The following is a 24283-nucleotide window of genomic DNA, read 5'->3' on the forward strand; positions in this document are numbered from 1 at the left end:
ACAGACACACACACACACACCCCCCTCCCTGCTCTATACCCTAAGACATTTCTCTCTGTCTGTACAGATATACAAGTGTTGCCTCATGTCCAGAAGTATCTCAACTCAGTCATGTACATTGAGGAGCTACAGAAGTTTGTGGAGGATGACAACTACAAGTGAGTAGTGGCTCTAATGTAAATGGAGTTTGATTAGTTTGACCCTTTATTGGAAGTCATAATCAGGTGTGTGTTATGCGGGTTCCCATGTGTTGTGTGGTGTTGTGTTGTGTTCAGGTTGTCGTTGAAGATCGAGCCAGGCTCCAGCACCCCCCGCTCCACTGCCTCTAGAGAGGACCTTATAGGTTCGGATGCGTCTGCGTCTCCTCTGTGTGGTCGTAAGGGCCCCATTGCAGACGGAACCAAAGTCCCTCCCACGCCCCCCTCCCCCCGGAACCTCCTCCCCTACGGACACAGGAAGTGTCACAGCCTGGGCTACAAGTGAGTCACCCACTACCGCAGGCTAACTTTAGCATCCATTACCACATAACATCTGAGTGCAGTGCTTCCCACTTCAGAATCATCTGGATTCCAAGCCATAATCATCCCCATGTGCTCTTTTAGGGATTTAGCACATTTTACTGCATTGGTTCATTGGTTGTCATATGTTTTCTAATAGTTATTTTGTTTCTCTGTAGTTTTATTCATAAGATGAATACGGTAGAGTTTAAGAGCGCTACGTTCCCCAATGCTGGTTCTCGTCATCTATTGGACGACAGCGTCATGGAGAGCCACACCCCTACGAGAGGACAGGCCGAGAGCTCAACGCTCTCCAGCGGCATCTCACTGGGTTAGACACACACACACACACACACACACAACTGTGTTTTTATTCCTGTCTTTTGACTTTGACAGTCTGTCTTTGTTTATCTGCAGGGAGCAGTGAGGGTTCAGAACTCAGTGAAGAGATGTCCTGGCCAGCCTTCGAGAGGTAAGTCTGAACGCACACACACACGATGATGTGTGAAGTTCTTTGAGCAAAGCTTAGCCCACAGACAAGCAGCACTTACTTCCTTGTGAACTGCTGTTCTACTAGCCTGTCTCTCTGGCTCCATGAGTGTGACCGAGATGCTATGGTAATGTCTAGGCTTCAGCTCAGTGGGTGAACACAGTCGAGTGGTGTGCAGACGACCGGGGTTCATGCCCAGTAACTGGTCACATAAGCCCTTATGTCTGAGCATCTGTTGCTTTGTACCAAAAACACTAGTCCTAAAAGAATCTGTGAAGAAGAAAAAACGTCCTCAAACCAACCCTTAAAGTTGTGCTAGAATGAGCCGAGCTGAGAGAGCCCAACCTTTACTGTTCCGTGCCCCCACCCTGTCCCTGTCCTCTGCCGAACAGGACTCGGTTCTATCACTCTCTGGGCCCTGTGACCCGCGTGGCCAGAATCCCCTACAGAGGAGGCCTGAGGCCCAGCAGGTACACACACATTACCACCTCCTCTTCTACACCCTCGCCCCCTTCTCAACTCTCTCTCCACCCTGCCATCTGCCGCCAATATCCGCTCTCTCTGCCCGAGGCCACTGTGCTGGTGTGTGTGTTGAAGGTGGTGGGAGTGTGTGTGTGTGGTATAAACGGGTGGTGGGCCTCTGGGTGACTCTCCGCTAAACCAGACCATCTTAGCAACACTCTCATTCTCCCTGTATGTCATCTCTCACACATGCAATGAACCAATATGCAATATGGAGCCTTCAGGTTTTCTAAGAGGTGACAGTGAGTTTCCAGTGTACCACACTGCTGGGAGCTCTGCCCTGTGTCAGTCAGGGATGACCTCCCACAGACTTCTATTCTAGTCTCTTTCATATATACAGTGCTTTCGGGAAAGTGTTTAGACCCCTTTATTTCCCACACATTTTGTTAGGTTACAGCCTTATTCTAAAATGTATTTAAAAAACAATGTCCTCATCAATCTACACACACTACCACATAATGACAAAGTAAAAATAGGTTTGGCATTTTTGCTAAATTATATAAAAAAATATTTCAAAAAACATATTTCAAAAAGTATTCAGACCCTTTACTCAGTACTTTGTTGAAGCAGCTTTGGCAGCAATTACAGCCTCAAGTCTTATTGGGTATGATGCAATAAGCTTGGCACACCTATATTTGGGGAGTTTCTCCCATTCTTCTCTGCAGATCCTCCCAAGTTCTGTCAGGTTGGATGGGGAGTGTTGCTGCACAGCTATTTGCAGGTCTCTCCAGAGATGTTTGATCGGGTTCAAGTCCGGGGTCTGGCTGGGCCACTCAAGGACATTCAGAGACTTGTCCCACGCCACTCCTGCGTTGTCTTGGCTGTGTGCTTAGGGTCGTTGTCCTGTTGGAAGGTGAACCTTCACCCTAGTCTGAGGTCCTGAGCGCTCTGGAGCAAATTTTCATCAAGGATCTCTCTGTACTTTGCTCCGTTCATCTTTGCCTTGAGCCTGACTAGTCTCCCAGTCCCTGCCACAGAAAAACATTCCCACAGCATGATGCTGCCACCACCATGCTTCACAGTAGGGATGGTGTCAGGTTTCCTCCAGATGTGACACTTTGCATTCAGGTCAAAGAGTTGAATCTTGGTTTCATCAGACCAAAGAATCTTGTTGCTCATGGTCTGAGAATCTTTAGGTATCTTTTAGCAACTCCAAGCAGGCTGTCGTGTGCCTTTTACTGAGGAGTGGCTTCCGCCTGGCCACTACTATAAAGACCTGATTGGTGGAGTGCTGCAGTGATGATTGTCCTTCTGGAAGCTTCCCCCATCTCCACAGAGAAACTCTAGAGCTCTGTCAGTGACCATCGGGTTCTTGGTCACTTCGCTGACCAAGGCCCTTCTCCCCCGATTGCTCAGTTTGGCCGGGCGGAGAGCTATAGGAAGAGTGTTGGTGGTTCCAAACTTCTTCCATTTAAGAATGATGGTCACTGTTTTTGGGGACCTTCAATGCTGCAGAAATGATTTGGTACCCTTCCCCAGATCTGTGCCTCAACACAATCCTTTCTCGGAGCTCTACGGACAGTCCTTCAACCTCATTGCTTGGTTTTTGATCTGACATGCACTGTCAACTTACATTGTAAACTGTCATGGTAAAACATGTAGGTTCAATGGTTGTAAAGATGGGGAGAAGTCTGTCCATAATAAGGTGATGCTCTGCTTTTTTGACACCACACTCCAAAAAGAAAGTTCTGCAGTCTCTAGTTTTGCCCTGATTATTGTCCAGTAGTGTGGTCAAGTGCTGCAAGGAAATACCTCGTTAAGCTGGAGCTGGTCCAGAACAGAGTGGCACGACTTGCTCTTTATTGTAATCGGAGGGCTAGTATAAATACTATGCATGTCAGTCTCTCTTGGTTAAGAGTTCAGGAAAGACTGACTGCAACATTACTTTTTATAAGAAACAATGTGTTGAAAATCTCATTGTTTGCATAGTCAACTTACACACAGCTCTGACGCACACACTTACCCCACAGACATGCCACTAGGGGTCTTTTCACAGTCCCCAAATCCAGAACAAACTCAAGAAAGCGTACAGTATTATAGAGAACCATTATTGCATGAACCTCCATTCCATCTTATATTGCGTAATTGAACAGATAAAGCAACACCTCAAAGCACAACGCGCCTCTGCTATTTGACTTGGATCGCTTGTGTGTATGTATTGATATATGTAGGCTACGTGTGCCTTTTTGTAAAAGTCAAAAAAATAACATTTATGTAGTTCTGTCCTTGAGCTGTTGTCTATTAATGTTCTGTATTATGTCATGTTTTGTGTTGACCCCAGGAAGAGTAGCTGCTGCTTTTGTAACTAACTAGCTAATGATGATCCTAATAAAATACAAAAAACTGTGAAACCTTATATAGACAGGTGTGCCTTTCCAAATCCTCAATTGCATTTACCACAGATGGACTCCAAATAAGTTGTAGAAACATCTCAAAGGTAATCAATGGAAACAGGATGCACCTGTTCTCTATTTCAAGTCTCGTAGCAAAGGCTCTGAATACTTATGTAAATATGTTTTTTTTATACGTTTGCAAAAAAATTAAAACCCTTTTTTCACTTTGTCAGTATTGTATGTTGATTTGGATTTTCTTTTTCATTTAATCAATTTTAGAGTAAAGCTGTAACGTAACAAAATTTGGAAAAAGTCAAGGGGTATGAATATTTTCCGAATGCACTGTATGCCTCACTGGTGTCCTGCTAGTTCCCACTGGCTGCCCTCTCCTTACTCTCTGTTGTTACAGCCAGAAAGACACTGCACTGGAACCTCCCAGACAGGAAAATATATCTGTGGAATTGATTCAAAGCAAGCCAAATACTGCTGCTACATAATTTATTAAATATGCAGATGGTGCAGTTCAGATATTGATTAATGAGGAAACTTCCCTGCAGATTCCACTTGGCACTACGTCAAAGAACATACTTTACGAATGTCTGCATGTGTGATTGTGCCTGTGTTTTGCTGTGTGTTTATGTCCTTGTCTCTGTGTTTTGCTGTGTGTTTATGTCCTCGTCTCTGTGTCCGTTTGTGCCTGTGTGTTGCTTTGTTTTTGTCCTTGTCTCTGTGCGTGTGTGTGCTTCTCTGTCATAGGGCTGGGCGATATATTGTGAATACCGGTATGGTACCACATACCGGTATGGATTTTTACAATGCCGTTTAACAGTATTTTGATACTTCGCCAAACTAAATGAAACGTTCAACAACAGGCTCACTTTTTGTCCTAGTTTGGTTGAATGTAAAACCATCAGAATGGAGAAATCCCATTACAATCACTTAGAATTCATTTGTTGCCTTCTTACTCATGAAATATGTTTCAAACTTTTTTATTATTCATAAACAAACATTCTGTCAAATACCGCCATACTGTAAAAGATGTGAGAAATATTGTGATATTATATTTTGGCCATATCGCCCAGCCCTGTGTGTGTGTTTCGCCATAAGTGTGTGTTGTAATTCTGCTGTGTTCTGCTCTAGCTCTGCTGAGTCTGAGGAGTTAGCAGTGCACCTGTACCCTGGAGCCGTCACCGTGCAGGGAGTCCTACGACGCAAAACGGTCTTCAAGGAGGGCAAGAAACCCACAGTGAGAACACACACTGCATACATCAAGAACATACTGTACATTGGTCCTTCTATAAATAATAGGACTAATGTGTGACATTGGGATAAACATGTCAAAATAGTTTGAAATAAAAATTGTTTATGCAGTTCTACTTGTGAACTTAAAATAAAAGTAAATATATGCAAATTGGCCCATAATTCAACTTCCACTCCACATATACAACCACATTGGGTCTAGGACTATACATACTTTAAGCAGGGTTCATACATACAAGTCAAATTCAATTACTTTCAGGGACTTTTTCAAGCGCTTAATTACAATTTAAGGACCTCAATGTTCTATAATTGTATATAATTCTACATATAGTGCATAAAATAGAATCCCACCTCATTACCATTTTGAGAAGAAACATTTTGTTTTGCTTTGCCAATGCATTGATATTATAATTATTACATTTTCAAATATGTAAGAATAATGTGGACATTGCCTGTAGACTGGCCAACGCAGGCACACATAATAATGCCTATGTCCATGAATAGAGGTGGCATTAATGTCACCTTCGCCATTTGAATCTCACCATTGCTGTTTTTATAATGGAAGCATTTGTATGGAAAGCCAAGTTGAAGCCAACATTACATGTTGTCATTCTCATAATAACGACACCTGGTTTTACTGCAACAGAGTAGTGCAACACAACCCATCAATTGAAGCAAAGCGAATCAAACCAAAGTACCCACATCTCTCACAAAATCTAATCAGAATGAAATCACGGATAATTATAAGGGAGCAGGACAACTTATATATCGGCTTATATAAGGACTTTTCAAACACCACATTTAGGAAATGTTTGATTTTCAAGGTAGGCCTATTCCAGTACTTGAATTTCTGAGCGCCAAGTTAAAGAAGGCTACTTCAAGCCCCTTGTATTGTTTTAAAAGTGTAGGTGTAACATGGAAACCAACATGTCTTTGTCATGTTATTTCATTACTAGATCATATTGTGAAGAAGCCCACTAGGCCGTGTCATTTGTTGTCATTATATCCAGAATAATGAATAGAAATTGTGTTGGGTGTTGCGCAATAGTCTATCCTACAGCATTGCACACAGTAGACTCTTTATTCTGAGGCACAAAAACATGAACTCATTACCTTGATGCTTTCTCTGTTAAATCTGAGGAGACCCTGCTGTAAATCAAGCAGACATCAGATGAACAACATCAGTTGGATTTATTAGATTCAACGTGGATCCACCGGCGTAACGAATGATTAACCAAAGTATTCATTCCTTGCGAACACCTTTTTTCCAGCACTTGGGCTGCTGCATCGCATGTGCTAATACAACATAACCAGATGATTGTGTGTGAAAATATCAAGGCTTAATCAAACGGCTCAATAGAAAACACGAGCTGGCGCACACCCAGACAAATGTGTTTGTGTGGAGGTGCTGACTAACAGCGAATCAACTATAAACTATCAAAATAGTGTCACACCCCATGTATAAACTCCTAGTAATTTATTGGTTATTTACCAACGTTTCGGCATCACTGTGCCGCCTTCAGGGTAATGTCATGAATACTTGAACCAGGTTATGTAGACAAACAGTGCAATTAATCCAACTAATGACAATAGTGTGCGGTGTGTCATAATGATTAAGTTAATAAGTGAAACTGTTAAAACAATAGTTTGTCATACTCAATATATTAGGCTATTGTTATCATATAGCAACATACTTGAATATTGTACATAATATTAGCATCCACATACGTTTTTTAATTACATTTCACATGTTGAATTGTTTATTATTTCATTTCATATTTGTACATGTCATCTTTTGGTTCAACCTTAGTGTGTAATAAGCACCATCAACAGGGGGAACATATTGAGTGTACGCTAATAAACTGTAGAAGGAATATATAAGACTTGTTCATAAAATAAAGAATTGTTCATAAGAAGGGCCTGAGATCAAAGTCAATATTCAGACCTCTAGTGGTCAATGTTTTTAGATAGGATATCCAAATAAGCCTCCTTTTGTAGTAGTAGGATCTCAATGTTACCTCCTCTCCTTGGTAGAGCAACATGTTCAATGCCTGTGTATTTAAGGGAGGAGATTGGATGGTTAACTTAAACAAAGGGAGCTGCTACTGGATAGTCAATGTCCTTACACCTGATTGAGCTGCGGTGTTTTAATTGTCTTTTCGTTTGTCCTACGTAGGCTTTTCCACATGAACAGGTGATGAGATAGATTACTCCCTTGGTCTTGCATGAGATGATACCACTAAAAGGGATTTTTGGACTTGTATGTCCAAAAATGGAGGGTGTTTTTATAGTGCTATTGCACTGTGTGCATTAACCACATTTGTAGACCCCATTTGGAATGGGTGTCTGAGTGTCTGAGTGGGCTCAGGGGGCCTGTTTGATCTCATCAAGCTATATCCGATATTGCGACCATGCTTACATAGCACCAGTGGTGGTTCCTTGAAGAGGTGTGCGATTTTGTTAAAAACATTTTTTTATATAATTGTCTGATTTATAGAATATGCCAGTGCTTTTTCATGATTGCTTTCATTTTCTCCAAACCCTTGGTGTACTTTGTGCAAAAGACAGTTGAGTTGTTTTTCTTCTTTGGTTGAGTTTTTAGTAATCAGGAGTTTTGTCCTTGTAGCCTCTCATTTTGAATTTCTGTCCTTTTTTAGCATGGCTGTCAATGGCTGTCTGGTGGCCACAGATTTGTTTAACCCTGCCTAGCTGGCTATATGGTAGACAATTCTTGAAGGGAAGAGGATGCATACTATCCACACATAGCAAGGTATTGAAGGTCTGTGGGCATTGTGTATAAGTCTGTGTGTAATGCATTATTCTCTTTGATGATCCAAGTCCAGGTAGTTTATTTTTCTCTCGTCAGTCTGCATGGTGAATTTGAGATATTCAGAGTAGAGGTCGACCGATTAATCGGAATGGCCGATTTTAATTAGGGCCGATTTCAAGTTTTCATAACAATCGGTAATCAGCATTTTTGGACACCGATCATGGCCGATTACATTGCACTCCACGAGGATACTGCGTGGCAGGCTGACTACCTGTTATGCGAGTGCAGCAAGGAGCCAAGGTAAGGTGCTAGCTAGCATTAAACGTATCTTATAAAAAAACAATCAGTCTTAACATAATCACTAGTTAACTACACATGGTTGATGATATTACTAGTTTATCTAGCTTGTCCTGCGTTGCATATGATTGATGCGGTGCCTGTTAATTTGTCATTGAATCATAGCTTACTTCGCCAAATGGGTGATTTAGCATGCATATTCGTGAAAAAAGCACTGTCGTTGCACCAATGTGTACCTAACCATAAACATCAACGCCTTTCTTTAAAATCAATACACAAGTATATATTTTTAAACCTGCATATTTAGTTAATATTACTTGAATTTCTTTTAACTAGGGAAATTGTCACTTCTCTTGTGTTCTGTGCAACAGAGTCAGGGTATATGCATCAGTTTGGGCTGCCTGGCTCGTTGCGAACTGTGATGACTTTCTTCCAAACAAAGACAGCCAACTTCGCCAAACGGGGGATGATTTAACAAAAGTGCATGTCAGTGTTCTGCCATCGCCAGCGAAGAGCCCAGATCTCAATCCCATTGAGCACATCTGGGACCTGTTGGATCGGAGGGTGAGGGCTAGGGCCATTCCCCCCCAGAAATGTCCGGGAACTTGCAGGTGCCTTGGTGTAAGAGTAGGGTAACATCTCACAGAAAGAACTGGCAAATCTGGTGCAGTCCATGAGGAGGAGATGCACTGCAGTACTTAATGCAGCTGGTGGCCACACCAGATACTGACTGTTACTTTTGATTTTGGCGACATTTATTCACAGTCGAAGGATCTGACGAAGTCCTTAAGAGCCATTATTTCGTCGCTACTCAGATTATCATAGGATTGGTGTTTGTCTGTCTTTCAGTAGGACACCTACATCCTTTTCAACAATCCTACAGAAGGTTTCTATGGACACATTGCGTTTGAGGGAGGTACAAATTAACTTTTTGCTCTGAATGTGGTTCTCTCAGAGTTCTCAGGTACCTCAGCTGGATTAATCTCCTCCTTGACTCACGGTAAAACAGGTAAATCTATTGATTAGCGTGGTAGACCTATGTATACATCTGACTGAAGATGACATTTCAAGTGGAGTCATGTAAGTTTCACTCTTAACAAAGAACTCACGCAATCTCAGATTACGGAAAAACTTGAATAGATCTGGATGTCAAAGTCATTAACGTATGCGGTGGGTACAAATGTTAACCCCTTATTGAGAGCACTGAGGTGAGCCGATGTCAAGGTCTTGCTTGATAAGTTGAAGACATGTAGCTCCTGTTGGACTGGGGGCCCGTCCTGGGTCTCAATTGATAGGTATTGGATTAGTAGTGGATTTATTCTTACCCCGACGAATGCGCCGAACCCTCTTACGTGTTGGGGGTGTTGGCCTCAACGGTGTCCCCGCCCTCTGTTGTAGATATAAAAGCTCACTGTTGGTAGAGGAGACGGAGTTTGTGCTGTCTGTGGATAGTTGGTCTGACAGAGGAACTCGGCGTCTGTCATCGGCTTGTCTCTTCTTGTGCTCAGGATCTCGCCTGAGGTATATTAGTCCGTTCTTTCCTTCCAAATCTGGTTTATACTTCTGGATTCTCCTCCTTCAGTTCAGTCGTAAACTTTTAATGAGATCATCCAGTTTGATAGTCATTAAGATCATCTCGTAGAGCTTGTTGAGAATTTAACTGAGGTTGCAGTCTCAGTAATATCCTTTTTAAGTTGTTCAATGATCAGTCAGCAGGTTAATTTAAACAGCTTGACATCAAATGCGCATCCAACAATTATGTAATGCACATCCAACAAGTAGCATGTAAAGTTATTGAAGAACGACGTTAATGACCGTATCGATTTAGGTTTTAAGTATCAAGGTAAGGTGATTCCTTCGGTTAGAAGCATTCACATACATTATTTTTGGTTGTGTGCCCATTTTCACGCCGTTGCATAAGTAGATACGAATTGTTACGTAGTTGCACAGCATTTCTGAGATCTCTATACAAAAGCTGTCTGGCAGCTTTTGTTCAATGTCCAATTTAACTGATTCATGCTTTAGCAACACTGACTGTACAAAAAAAACACATTTAAGAACTTAATATTGAGTTGCACCCCTTTTTGCCCTCAACAGCCTAAATTCGTTGGACATGAACTCTACAGGGTGTCAAACTTTCCACAGGGATGCTGGCCCATGTTGACTCCAATGCTTCCCTCAGTTGTCACGTTAGATGGATGTCCTTTGGGTGGTGGACCATTCTTGATACACACGAGAAACTGTTGAGCTTTGCAGTTCTTGACACACTCAAACCGGTGCGCCTGGCACCTACTACCATACTACTACTACCACCTGGCACCTACTACCATACTACTACTACCACCTGGCCCCTACTACCATACTACTACAACCGCCTGGCACCTACTACCATACTACTACTACCACCTGGCCCCTACTACCATACTACTACGACCGCCTGGCACCTACTACCATACTACTACTACCATACTACTACTACCACCTGGCACCTACTACCATACTACTACTACCGCCTGGCACCTACTACCATACTACTACTACCGCCTGGCCCCTACTACCATACTACTACTACCACCTGGCCCTTACTACCATACTACTACTACTACCGCCAGGCACCTACTACCATACTACTACTACCATACTACTACTACCACCTGGCACCTACTACCATACTACTACTACCGCCTGGCACCTACTACCATACTACTACTACTACCGCCTGGCCCCTACTACCATACTACTACTACTACCACCTGGCCCCTACTACCATACTACTACTACCATACTACTACTACCACCTGGCACCTACTACCATAGTACTACTACTACCACCTGGCCCCTACTACCATAGTACTACTACTACCACCTGGCCCCTACTACCATACTACTACTACCACCTGGCCCCTACTACCATACTACTACTACCGCCTGGCACCTACTACCATACTACTACTACCACCTGGCCCCTACTACCATACTACTACTACCACCTGGCCCCTACTACCATACTACTACTACCACCTGGCCCCTACTACCATACTACTACTACCACCTGGCCCCTACTACCATACTACTACTACCGCCTGGCCCCTACTACCATACTACTACTACCGCCTGGCACCTACTACCATACTACTACCATACTACTACTACCACCTGGCACCTACTACCATACTACTACCATACTACTACTACCACCTGGCACCTACTACCATACTACTACTACCACCTGGCCCCTACTACCATACTACTACTACCACCTGGCCCCTACTACCATACTACTACTACCACCTGGCCCCTACTACCATACTACTACTACCGCCTGGCCCCTACTACCATACTACTACTACCGCGTGGCACCTACTACCATACTACTACTACCACCTGGCCCCTACTACCATACTACTACTACCACCTGGCCCCTACTACCATACTACTACTACCGCCTGGCCCCTACTACCGCCTGGCACCTACTACCATACTACTACCATACTACTACTACCACCTGGCCCCTACTACCATACTACTACTACCACCTGGCCCCTACTACCATACTACTACTACCGCCTGGCACCTACTACCATACTACTACCATACTACTACTACCACCTGGCACCTACTACCATACTACTACTACCACCTGGCCCCTACTACCATACTACTACTACCGCCTGGCACCTACTACCATACTACTACCATACTACTACTACCACCTGGCCCCTACTACCATACTACTACTACCACCTGGCCCCTACTACCATACTACTACTACCACCTGGCCCCTACTACCATACTACTACTACCGCCTGGCACCTACTACCATACTACTACTACCACCTGGCCCCTACTACCATACTACTACTACCACCTGGCCCCTACTACCATACTACTACTACCGCCTGGCCCCTACTACCGCCTGGCACCTACTACCATACTACTACCATAGTACTACTACCACCTGGCCCCTACTACCATACTACTACTACCACCTGGCCCCTACTACCATACTACTACTACCACCTGGCCCCTACTACCATACTACTACTACCGCCTGGCACCTACTACTACTACCGCCTGGCCCCTACTACCATACTACTACTACTACCGCATGGCCCCTACTACCATACTACTACTACTACTACCGCATGGCACCTACTACCATACTACTACTACCGCCTGGCCCCTACTACCATACTACTACTACCGCCTGGCCCCTACTACCATACTACTACTACCGCCTGGCCCCTACTACCATACTACTACTACTACTACCGCATGACACCTACTACCATACTACTACTACCGCCTGGCCCCTACTACCATACTACTACTACCGCCTGGCCCCTACTACCATACTACTACTACCGCCTGGCCCCTACCACCATACTACTACTACCGCCTGGCCCCTACCACCATACTACTACTACTACCGCCTGGCCCCTACCACCATACTACTACTACCGCCTGGCACCTACTACCATACTACTACTACCGCCTGGCCCCTACCACCATACTACTACTACTACCGCCTGGCCCCTACCACCATACTACTACTACCGCCTGGCCCCTACCACCATACTACTACTACCGCCTGGCACCTACCACCATACTACTACTACCGCCTGGCCCCTACTACCATACTACTACTACCGCCTGGCACCTACTGTTCTGTGCTCTTTCTCCAGATTTTCTCTTCCCGCTCTCCTTTTTCTTCATTCATTCCCTGCTCTCTTTCATATCTGCCTGTCATCATGACTATCTTAGTTCCGTCAAATGAGCTTCTCTCTGCTGTCTCTCTGGGATAAACTCATCTGGACATGGTTATATACCTGAGGCTGGTAGGGCTGACGTACGTAACGTTGACAGGGTGACATAACTGTTTTCTTTGATGTAAGGACTTCCTGCTCTCTCTCTGTGGGTTTCCTCTCAGCAGATGTCATTGAACAGATATTTTATTTTCCGACCAACCAACCAGGCCTGAGAACCTCCACCCAAACCATCAATGGACATTCTCTCTCTGTCGCTTGCTCTCTGTCTGTCGCTTGCTCTCTGTCTGTCGCTCGCTCTCTGTCTGTCTGTCGCTCGCTCTCTGTCTGTCTGTCGCTCGCTCTCTGTCTGTCTGTCGCTCGCTCTCTGTCTGTCTGTCGCTCGCTCTCTGTCTGTCGCTCGCTCTCTGTCTGTCGCTCGCTCTCTGTCTCTGTCTGTCGCTCGCTCTCTGTCTCTGTCTGTCGCTCGCTCTCTGTCTGTCGCTCGCTCTCTGTCTGTCGCTCGCTCTCTGTCTGTCGCTCGCTCTCTGTCTCTGTCTGTCGCTCGCTCTCTGTCTCTGTCTGTCGCTCGCTCTCTGTCGCTCGCTCTCTGTCTCTGTCGCTCGCTCGCTCTGTCTGTCGCTCGCTCGCTCTCTGTCGCTCGCTCGCTCTCTGTCGCTCGCTCGCTCTCTGTCTGTCGCTCGCTCTCTGTCTGTCGCTCGCTCTCTGTCTGTCGCTCGCTCTCTGTCTGTCGCTCGCTCTCTGTCTGTCGCTCGCTCGCTCTCTGTCTGTCGCTCGCTCGCTCTCTGTCTGTCGCTCGCTCTCTGTCTGTCGCTCGCTCTCTGTCTCTGTCGCTCGCTCTCTGTCTCTGTCGCTCGCTCTCTGTCTGTCGCTCGCTCTCTGTCGCTCGCTCTCTGTCTCTGTCGCTCGCTCGCTCTCTCTCTCTGTCGGTTTGTCTGTCGCTCGCTGTCTCTGTCGGTTTGTCTGTCGCTCGCTGTCTGTCTTGCTCTCCATATTTATTTATTTTTCCTTGTTTCTCTTCTGAAACAAACAAGCGCAAACAGACTTAAAGCCACAGCCAAAATGATGCACAGATATTTAACCACTTTATACCGGTCTATGTAGTTGGCCTAAACGTTATGTCTGTCTCCAGTGATCGCCTACTGTTAGAAGCATGTACTGTATTTTGCGCTCAATGCTGCCCTGAAACTAGTTGTTGGGACACGGTGCATCAATAAAGTTGTATCAATAAAGTTGTATTGAATTAATAGACTGGAGTAATTGACTACTGTGTGACCTCTAAACCCTGACCCCTGGGTGTTTGTAGGTGGCGTCTTGGACCAAGTTCTGGGTGGCTCTGTGTGGAACTCAGCTCTACTACTACCATGCCAAGTCCCTAAAGGCCACAGAGAGAAAGCACGTAAGTCTCTCACTCCTTCACACCCAACCTTCTCAACACTCTCACTGTACACATCTCCCTCTCACTGTACACATCTCCCTCTCACCATCATCCCTTTTCCCTCCCTAATTCCTTCTCTCGCCCTCCCTCTCGCCCTCCCTCATCTCGTCCCTCATCATCCCTCGCCCTCCCTCATCATCCCTCGCCCTCCCTCATCATCCCTCGCCCTCCCTCATCATCTCTCGCCCTCCTTCATCATCCCTCCCTCTCGCACAAGCTTAATGTGGTCATTACGTAGTAGGAATATGGGACAAAATACTAAACCTTTTGACTACTTTAATACACTACGTGAATTTGTCCAATTACTTATGACTTGTTCAAATGAGGGGGACTAGATACATGGAGTGCTTTCATTTCTAAACGTTAAAACGTATGTATGAAAATACCATCAAATAAAAGGTACTTTTGCTTCATATGAACCATTTGATATCAAATGTCATTTTGCCTTCACTCCAAATACGGAGGGGTATGTGCCATTTTAGCAGACGCTTTTATCCAAAGCAACTTAGTCGTGTGTGTGTGTGTATACAATTTTTAGGTATGGTTGGTCCCGGGAATCAAACCTATTATTATGACGTTGCAAGAGCCATGCTGTACCAACTGAGCTACAGTTGGTAGCTGTCTTAGATTTCAGAAAGTATGCTTGTATACAACGATATGAATCCAAAATCATTTCTAAATGTGGCCCCCTCCCACCTCTCTCGCTTTCTCTCCATCTCCCTTCAGTTCAAGTCGTCTAGCAGTAAGAGTGTGTGTGTTGTGGGGTTAATGGCCATCATGTCAGACGACCCTGAACATCCCGACGTCTTCCTGCTCACAGACTCGGAACACGGTGAGACTACCTGTCAATCAATCAATCACCCACAGCCAGGAGTGTTCAGCCAAACTACACGTATCTCCTCAGATGGTCTGTATGTTCCTAGTTTAAAATGCCAATACACCCCATAACTGTCTCTCACACTCACAGCGTGCAGTATACACCCATATTGTACGCATATGCAATCACACACACACACAGTACTCAATTTTAACAAACACAATGGCAAATCTAAGTGCTGGTGGTAGCACTATAGGTTCAGGGGGTGCCAAATATTTTTGCTATTTTCACAACCAGAATTATGGGCGCAATAGCTGGCGGTGGAGCGAAAAGGCTGGGTTTTAGTGAATAAACAAGTTGATGTGGAGACTTGACTCCTCACTGGCCAAACAGAACGTGCTCCATAGCTAAATACACTCAGTGGCCAGCTTATTAGGTACACCCATCTAGTACCAGGTCGGACCCCCCTTTTGCCTCCAGGACAGCCTGAATTGTTTGAGGCATGGAAACATTTCTCAATTGGTTGCTAAAGTAGGTATCTAATATTTTCCCTGTATCTTACAAATGTTCCATCCCGAGAATCCCTTTTCTCTCCGAGTAACCCGGTATTTCCCGCCAAAACCGGAAGTGTCATTCTAAACAATATAAATATATATATATAAATATAAATATGTCTGGATTTGATTAGAACTTAGATCGGCATAAAAATTAAAGCCGGATGGTACCTGAGCCTGATCAACCATACATTAAATACATTTTATGATCCCAAATTAAAATTATAGGCGAGCAAATGTGATTTAATTTTGAAATTTAGTGGTCTATTTTCCATTTTAATAATTCGTAGGCTGATGCATATGTATTAGCACACCCCCTCCTTCCACAGTGCCACACTGAAAGTCACTGAGCTCTTCAGTACCGGCCATTCTACTGCCGATGTTTTTCTATGGAGATTGCACGACAGTGTGCTCGATTTGATACACTTGTCAGCAACGTGTGTAACTGAAATAGCCAAATCCTCTCATTTGAAGAGTTGGGTGCGCGCGTACGTACATACGTGCAGTGCATTCGGAAAGTATTCAGACCCCTTGACGTTTTGTTACATTAAAGCCTTATTCTAAAATGGATTATATGTTTTTTTTCCCCTCATCAATCTACACACAATACCCCATAATGACAAAGCAAAAACAGGTTTTTAGAAATGTTAGCAAATGTATAAAAATACAAAATGTAAATATCACATTTACATACAGTACCAGTCAAAAGTTTGGACACACCTACTCATTCAAGGGTATTTCTTAGTTTTGTAAAAATTATGAAATAACACATATGGAATTGTGTTGAGAGAATGCCAAGAGTGTGTAAAGCTGTTATCAAGGCAAAGGGAGGCTACTTTGAAGAATCTCAAATATAAAATATATTGATTTGCTTAACAATTTTTTTGTTACTACATGATTCCACGTGTTATTTCATAGTTTTGATAGGTCTTCACTATTATTCTACAATGTAGAAAATACTAAAAATAAAGAGCACCCCTTGAATGAGTAGGTGTGTCCAAACTTTTGACTGGTACTATAAATAAAAAAAAGGGGAATGTCTGACTTCTACTGCTTGTAATATTTGAATAAAACTTTGCTGATAAGGCTCCTGTGTGCATCTCTGTGTGAGCCTCCACTGGCAAATCAATGCCGTAACTAATTACGCTGCCACTAAGACCAGCTTTTGGTCTGTATTAAATATCCCTACACACAGATGGACACAGAGGTTCCTGTCTGTCTGACCCGGCAGTAACCCTGTCTGCTTTGTGGACTGCTTGCCTGTCATATCTGACATCTCTGTATTATCTCTCTCTCTTACACACACACACCGTCTCTGTTCTCATATGTTCTGCATTGCGGCAGCTTCCTGCTGTACACAGATGAGGATGGGAGAGTCAAATAGTGTAACTGTACACGACTGGACTTAGACTGGGCTGAATCCCAGTTTTCTGCTACAGGGACATCTTGTGATGGTGTGTCTCTGTGTTTCCTAGGTAACACCTATAAATACCAGGCAGGGAACAAAATGAATGCCCTTCTGTGGTTCAAACACCTCAGTGCTGCCTGCCAGAGCAACAGACAACAGGTAACACACACACTCACACACATACCCACACCAACCTGCTCTCATACAATTTTCTCTCTCTCTCCAGGTCCCAGCCAATCTGATGTCCTTTGAATGAGTGCTGCTGTAGAGGACGGAGCGGTAGAGCTAAAATAGAGGAAGAGGGCTAGTGACTCAGCACCAGGAGCTTTCACTGCCATGACCCCAAAACTAGCCCCAGCCCCACTGGAGCCCCACCTGCCACCACTGCCTTAACCTATGGAGCCGTGTGTGTGTGTGTTGAAGCAGTGGTTATTATGGTGGCATAGACTACTGAATGAAGACCTAAACCACTTCTCTCTCGTTCTCTCGCTCTGTTGTTTTTGCCTGTGGAACTATGGGATGTCTCCTCTCCTCTTTCTTGGATGTTTCTTAAGGAAGGATGGGTGGACATGATTTATCCTTGTTTTCCCTCACTCCCTCTCTTCTTGACATACTGTGCTCTGGTGGAAGACGGACTCTGCCCTTTCTAGGGCTGGACTCACACACACAATACTGGACTAACCCAATGGAATGGGATTTCAAACACACTCCTTTATCACACTTTGGTTCACAAACTCCCTCACACACAAGACTTCATACTTGAGTTGGGCTCACAAAACGGACTCTTTTTACACACATTCACTCCCCCCTTCTGAGAGTGTGTGTGATTTGGCCTGTGTGATTGCAGCATAGTGAACATTAAGGGCTTTGATTCTCAAATCTATTCCAGCAGAAACCACTCCCACACACACACGTGTCCTGAATGTATCCTACTGTTTTATATTCCAGAGCCTCTCCTCACCGTGTGTGTGTGTGGGGGGTGGGGGGGGCACACTATATATATGGTAAGTCTCATCACGGGAATGATAAACCCAGACTCTAAGCTTTCCTCTATTCCACCTTTATGGACCCAGTTATATCGCTCTTATAAACAGGCTTTATATGTTGTTCTCTCTGGAACACTGTCTTCTCTGTCCACATATTAAAGCTTGAGATTCACCAGAACACACGCGTGTACACACAATAACACTAAAGACTTGAAAGCTGTGAAAACGTGAACGATGAAATGTTAACCCCAGAAAATTAATTTCTCCACTTCCTTTTTTTGTTATTGCTTGAACATAAGAGGGAGCAACAGGTTCTGACCTGACCTGCTTTACACATCTGAGTGTTTTATACACACACACACACAAAGCTATCGGGAGCCATTCAGAATCCATTTGAATTATTATTTTGTTGGTTAGTGTTTTCTGTTACCTTGGTGTTGTTGTGTTGGACGTATCAGCAGTATTATCCTGTAGATAACTTGCACATGTCTAGCTTATTTGAATTGTCTGTTACATTTCATTTCTGGCCTCTTCCCTTTATTTTGAACATGTTGTACCTTTACTTGTTTTCGATTTAATTTGTGTAGTGTTTTTGTTTTCTCACCTATGAGTTTGTCACATAGGGTTACGGTACAGATCTACTGCTCTATTGCCTAGTTCTATGTCATCCTTTTGACCCATCGCCTGGTCACTACTCATGGCATCTTCAATTAAAGCTATAGATGGGTGTAAGCAAGTTGTTGATGACTCCACCTAACCTTCAATTGGCTTAGAGAAACATCCTCCATATTGCTTACACCTATCCAGTCCTTTCAGATCTGTGAACAGTTAAGGAGTACGAGCTAGAGGGAGGGGCTAACAATTTGAAGTAGACCCAGCCAGAGTGTGTATGGTTTGGGACTCAACCCTGAGTGTGTATATATATACCAAACACACATTTTTATTCCGATTTGTGAGAAAGTGTTAGAACAAATGAAATGAATACGTTGTTGGGAAAGGATGGTGTGGTCACGTTCTCATACTACTCTCAGAAAGGACTTAAACCACTAGTAAAGCGTTATCCTCTCCTGACTGTTTCCATCTCAACCTGACTGTCAGGTTAGGTCCTGACTTGTAACAATGGTTTACATCTCCCATCTGTCCATGTATTTTGCATGTCTATTGTTTACATAGAGGTCCAGCAAGTTAGCATCACATTCCTCACACCTCAAACTGACACTATGTACTCTAGCAGCAAGAGACTCCAACTCCCATGGGCCAGTGCGGCAACAGTTGTCTGTTATGTCCTGTAGAGGCTAAGCTAACGGGAGAAGGTAGAACTTATCCATAACCATTGATACAAGGTCAGATATGTATTCACCCCCTAATGGTTAAGGTTAAGATTGGAGTTGGTGTAATCTGATCTGAGATCTGTTGTTTAGGGCAACTTCTACATATTCCATTTCAGGGTCATTTCCGATGTGCTCTGCTCCACAGCTCCCAGCAGTTATACCACACACAGCTACAGCTCCATTAATAGCAAGACTCCAGCAGGGCTATGTCATACACAGACTAGAGGATAAGGAAGCCAGAGAAAGAAAGGAATGAGAGGGGTAGCGTTACAGTGATACAAAAGGACAAGAGAGGAAGGTAGTACAACAGTATGAGTGTGTAAAAATGATTTTTGTTTACCTGCTAGAAAGCATTAGACGGACAGAGCCTCATGGCTGCCATTTATTCACTGTTGAGCAGTGGGTAAATCTGTATAGAATGTGGTATAGCATATTCTGTGTGGAGTGCGATTGAACAAGGAAGGATATAGTAGAAATAGAGGGGTGAATGGAACTCTGATTCAACCGGAGCTGTACAGAGAAGCAGGCAGACTGACGCTCCCCACAGAAGACCAGCAGAGGAGAAAGTAGTCTCTCTGTTCTCCTTTTTTCCCTCTCTCAGACCTCTCCTTCACATCTCTCTGCCTTGAACATAGAGGGCTTCAATGCAGGCTGAAGAGAGCGGCAGATTAAATGGCAGACAGGAATGCTCCCGTGTAGTGTCACAGTGCTGACGTGAGGGATGTGGACGCCTATAGGGAAAGGGTTAAGAGTGTGAGTTTTTAAAATCTGTTATGGTGGGCTTTTTGTTTGAGAAATATCAATGTCAAAATGGTTTGTTTGTTTTTGAGGTTTCCACAGTTTGTGTCCATGTACAAATACACAACCAGCTGTGTATTATTTACTGTCAAGAGTAAAGTTTTGGGGGATTTGTCTGCAGTGTTATTTTTTTTTTTCTCCTGAAATTCTTTAACAGTTCAGCTGAGATGACTGGGTGGTGTGTGGTTAACATGAGAGGGGGGTATAGTGGTGTTTTTGTGTGCTGTAGGATGGAGAATTTGCCCGCAGCTCAAGGATCAACTTAATTCCCTTTAAATCCAAACTTTAACCATTAGGGGAAAATGTCAAACTGACCTTAGATCAGTTTCTAGAAGATACATCTATGTGCTCTATATGGCTCAGTTTGAGAGTGATGTTTATGATGTGTTGACGACGTCACTTAGCTTTGTCTATGTCCCATGACCTGTGGGGTGTGTCCATGTGCTATCCCTCTACCTCCTGTACTCCGACCCCTAGTGAGGACCCACCCATGTTATGTGACCCGGGTTTGAACTATGACCTCTGAATTGAGTGACGTGACCTGAGTCTCAGCCAGATAACCAATAAACACACTGCCCTTTTTATACTCTGCCCCTCGGTTCACTTTCATTTATATAAACATGGTTTCAGCTAAATGTGGTGTATGTGTGCCGGACCAGGAGTGTCTACTTACCACAACCTGTTAAATGTCCTGGACAGGGCATGTGGTTAGGAAAAATGTGTGTGTGTGTGCTTAAACTAGTGTTAATACACTTTAGGTATGGATTGATGTGTAATCTTTCCTACTGAAATAAAAACCTACTTGAATTGTTGAACTTGTGTAATGGTTTTTCAATTGACTGTCTCCTTCAAATAAACCCAACAATTTAACTGAAATTGAACTCCCATTCTCTGACTTACCTTGTAAACCGAGTTAGTCACTTCATGCTTTTTAGAGGGAAATGAGTGGCGACAGTGTTTCTATTCAACCCTGGGCAATCTTTGTGTTGTGTAGGACACTGGAAATCCCAGACAGAGGCTGCATCTCAGTCAACACGGATCTGAAAACACAAGACTAGTGAAAGCAATATGGCAAACTGGGAAAATGCTTTTCACCTGTCCAGTTCTTCTTTCACTTAGACTATTGGGATGCAGCTTTTGCCTGGAGAGGCTAATGTAGACTATTGACAAGAAGCAGAGGAGGGCATTTTAGATTGGCATGCAGCTGTGAATTCCACAGTGTTGACCTACTGAGAGCAGATGTGTGCAGCTGGACTGGGAGGGGGCTGCTTGGGTGTGTTGGTGCTCAGCAGGAACTGTGACCCTAGAAGCCTCCTTACACTTGGTCAGAGCGGGCTATGAAGAAATGCTTTGTGCCGTATGCTGGGATTGATTGGGCCATCGATGTCTGTGCTGTATTCCGTGTGTGTTTGGGAAAAGCAGTGGTTAAGTAATCCTAGCGGAACTTAACTAGCTGTAGTGATGGTGACTCTACACAAACCCACACCAGGAGACCTCTGTTTGGGATGCAGTTTTATACACACACAAGATCCATATGCTGTAATAGTTAACCCACCACACACAGCATTTACTGTAAATCTAGGATGGGGCCAGCGACGAAGGCAGACATTTACGTGTCCCCAACCTATTGTTTTTTTGATAAGTTAAACAACGCAAATAAACTCTTTTGTAGATAATGTTGCCACTACCTTCTCTTATGACCGAAAAAAACGTAGACTTCAGGACTGCGATTACTCACCACAGACTTGCAGAATCCTTTTCCTTTCACGACTGAAGAGCCCGACGCGAAGGATCTACTGCTTTCTCGGGAACAGGCCCATATCCCCGCGATTTGCGTGAAGAGGCAGAGATTAAGGGGCCAAAGGGCAGGCTGCCTTCTGAGAATTTGCAAGCGAAAGAATAAACCCCCACTTCCCTCCATTCTGCCAGCAAACGTGCAATATTTGGACAATAAAATTGATGAGCTACGCAGAATATTAAACTACTAACGGGATATTAAAAACTAACATCTTAGGCTTCACGGAGTCGTGGCTGAACGACGTCACTATCAATAAACAGCTGGCTGGTTGCACGCTATACCGGCAGGATAGAACAGCTAAGGAAGTCTCAAGGTTTTGCTCGCCTGAGGTAGAGTATCTCATGATAAACTGTAGACCACACTATCTACCTAGAAAGTTTCTGTACTTTTCGTAGCTGTTTACATACCACCAGTTAGGCTGGCACCAAGAAAGCATTGAATGGGCTGTATTCCGCCATAAGCAAACAAGAAAACACTCACCCAGAGGCGGCGCTCCTAGTAGCCGGGGACTTTAATGCAGGGAAACTTAAATCCGTTTTACCAAATTTCTATCAGCATGTTCAATGTGCAACAAGAGGAAAAAGAACTCTGGACCACCTATACTCCACACACACAGACGCATACAAAGCTCACCCTCCATTTGGCAAATCTGACCATTATTATATCATCCTGATTCCTGCTACAAGCTAAAATGAAAGCAGGAAGCACCAGGGCCTAGCTCAATAAAGCAGTGGTCAGATGAAGCAGATGCTAAGCTACAGGACTGTTTTACTAGCACAGACTGGAATATGTTCCGGGATTCCCCCGATGGCATTGAGGGGTACACCACACAGTCATTGTCTTCATCAACAAGTGCATCGATGACGTCGTCTCCACAGTGACCATACATACATATCCCAACCAGAAGCCATGGATTACAGGCAGCATCCACGCTGAGCTAAAGGATAGAACTGCTGCTTTCAAGGAGTGGGACTCTAACCCGGAAGCTTATAAGAAATCCCACTATGCCCTCCGACGAACCATCAAACAGGCAAAGCATCAATACAGGACTAAGATCGAATCGTACTATGCCGGCTCTGACGTCGAATGTGGCAGGGCTTGCAAACCATTACAGACTACGAAGGAAAGCACTGCCCAGTGACACGAGCCTACCAGATGAGCTAAACTACTTCTATGCTCGCTTCGAGGCAAATGACACAAACATGCATGAGAGCACCAGCTGTTCTGGAAGACTGATAACGCTCTCCGCAGCCGATGTGAGTAAGACCTTTTAAACAGGTCATCATTCACAAGGCCGCAGGGCCAGACGGATTACAGGCAAGTGTCTTCACTGACATTTTCAACCTCTCCCTGTCCGAGTCTGTAATACCAACATGTTTTAAGCAGACCACCATAGTCCCTGTGCCCAAGAACACAAAGGTAACCTGCCTAAATGACTACCGACCCGTAGCACTCACATCTGTAGCCATGAAGTGTTTTGAAAGGCTGGTGATGGCTCACATCAACACCATTATCCCAGAAACCCTAGACCAATTTGCATACCGCCCCAACAGATCCACAGAGGATGCAATCTCTATTGCACTCCAAACTGCCTTTTCCCACCTGGACAAAAGGAACACCTATGTGAGAATGCTATTCATTGACTACAGCTTAGCGTTCAACACCATAGTGCCCTCAAAGCTCATCAATAACCTGGCCGCCCCCAGGTGGTAAGGGTAGGTAACAACACATCTGCCATGCTGATCCTCAACACAGGAGCCCCTCAGGGGTGCGTGCTCAATCCCCTCCTGTTCACTCATGACTGCACGGCCAGGCACAACTCCAACACCATCATTAAATTTGCCGATGACACAACAGTGGTAGGCCAGATCACCGACAACGATGAGACAGCCTATAGGGAGGAGGTCAGAGACCTGGCCGTGTGGTGCTAGGACAACAATTTATCCCTCCATGTGATCAAGACAAAGGAGATTATTGTGGACTACAGGAAAAGAAGACCGAGCACACACCCATTCTCATCGATGGGGCTGCAGTGGAGCAGGTTGAGGGCTTCAAGTTCCTTGGTGTCCACATCACCAACAAACTAACATGGTCCAAGCACACTAAGACAGGGCACGACAAACCCTAGTCCCCCTCAGGAAACTGAAAAGATTTGGCATGGGTCCTCAGATCCTCAAAAGGTTTTACAGCTGCACCATCGAGAGCATCCTGACTGGTT

General features: G+C 44.4%; 1 protein-coding gene across 6 annotated transcripts in view; it reads left to right on the forward strand.

The window, feature by feature from the left end:
- The window catches only part of LOC139406651 (ras-specific guanine nucleotide-releasing factor RalGPS2-like), a 143748-nt gene extending 122669 nt beyond the window's left edge, over positions 1–21079 (forward strand). For 4 of the 6 annotated variants that reach the window (XM_071149493.1, XM_071149495.1, XM_071149494.1 and 1 more), the window contains 9 exons: positions 68–158; positions 276–479; positions 677–828; positions 915–969; positions 4983–5088; positions 14242–14334; positions 15100–15205; positions 17220–17311; positions 17379–21079. In XM_071149493.1, coding sequence (XP_071005594.1) covers positions 68–158; positions 276–479; positions 677–828; positions 915–969; positions 4983–5088; positions 14242–14334; positions 15100–15205; positions 17220–17311; positions 17379–17408 — 929 coding nt within the window. In that variant the 3' untranslated portion in view covers positions 17409–21079. Of the gene's footprint in view, positions 1–67; positions 159–275; positions 480–676; positions 829–914; positions 970–1379; positions 1458–4982; positions 5089–12933; positions 13165–14241; positions 14335–15099; positions 15206–17219; positions 17312–17378 lie in introns of those variants that run through there. The other 2 variants (XM_071149492.1, XM_071149498.1) reach the window with 2 other exon arrangements.
- Positions 21080–24283: the final 3204 nt, after the last annotated feature.

The sequence above is a fragment of the Oncorhynchus clarkii genome, chromosome 4 (genome assembly GCF_045791955.1).
Source record: "Oncorhynchus clarkii lewisi isolate Uvic-CL-2024 chromosome 4, UVic_Ocla_1.0, whole genome shotgun sequence".
Taxonomy (NCBI): Eukaryota; Metazoa; Chordata; class Actinopteri; order Salmoniformes; family Salmonidae; genus Oncorhynchus; species Oncorhynchus clarkii.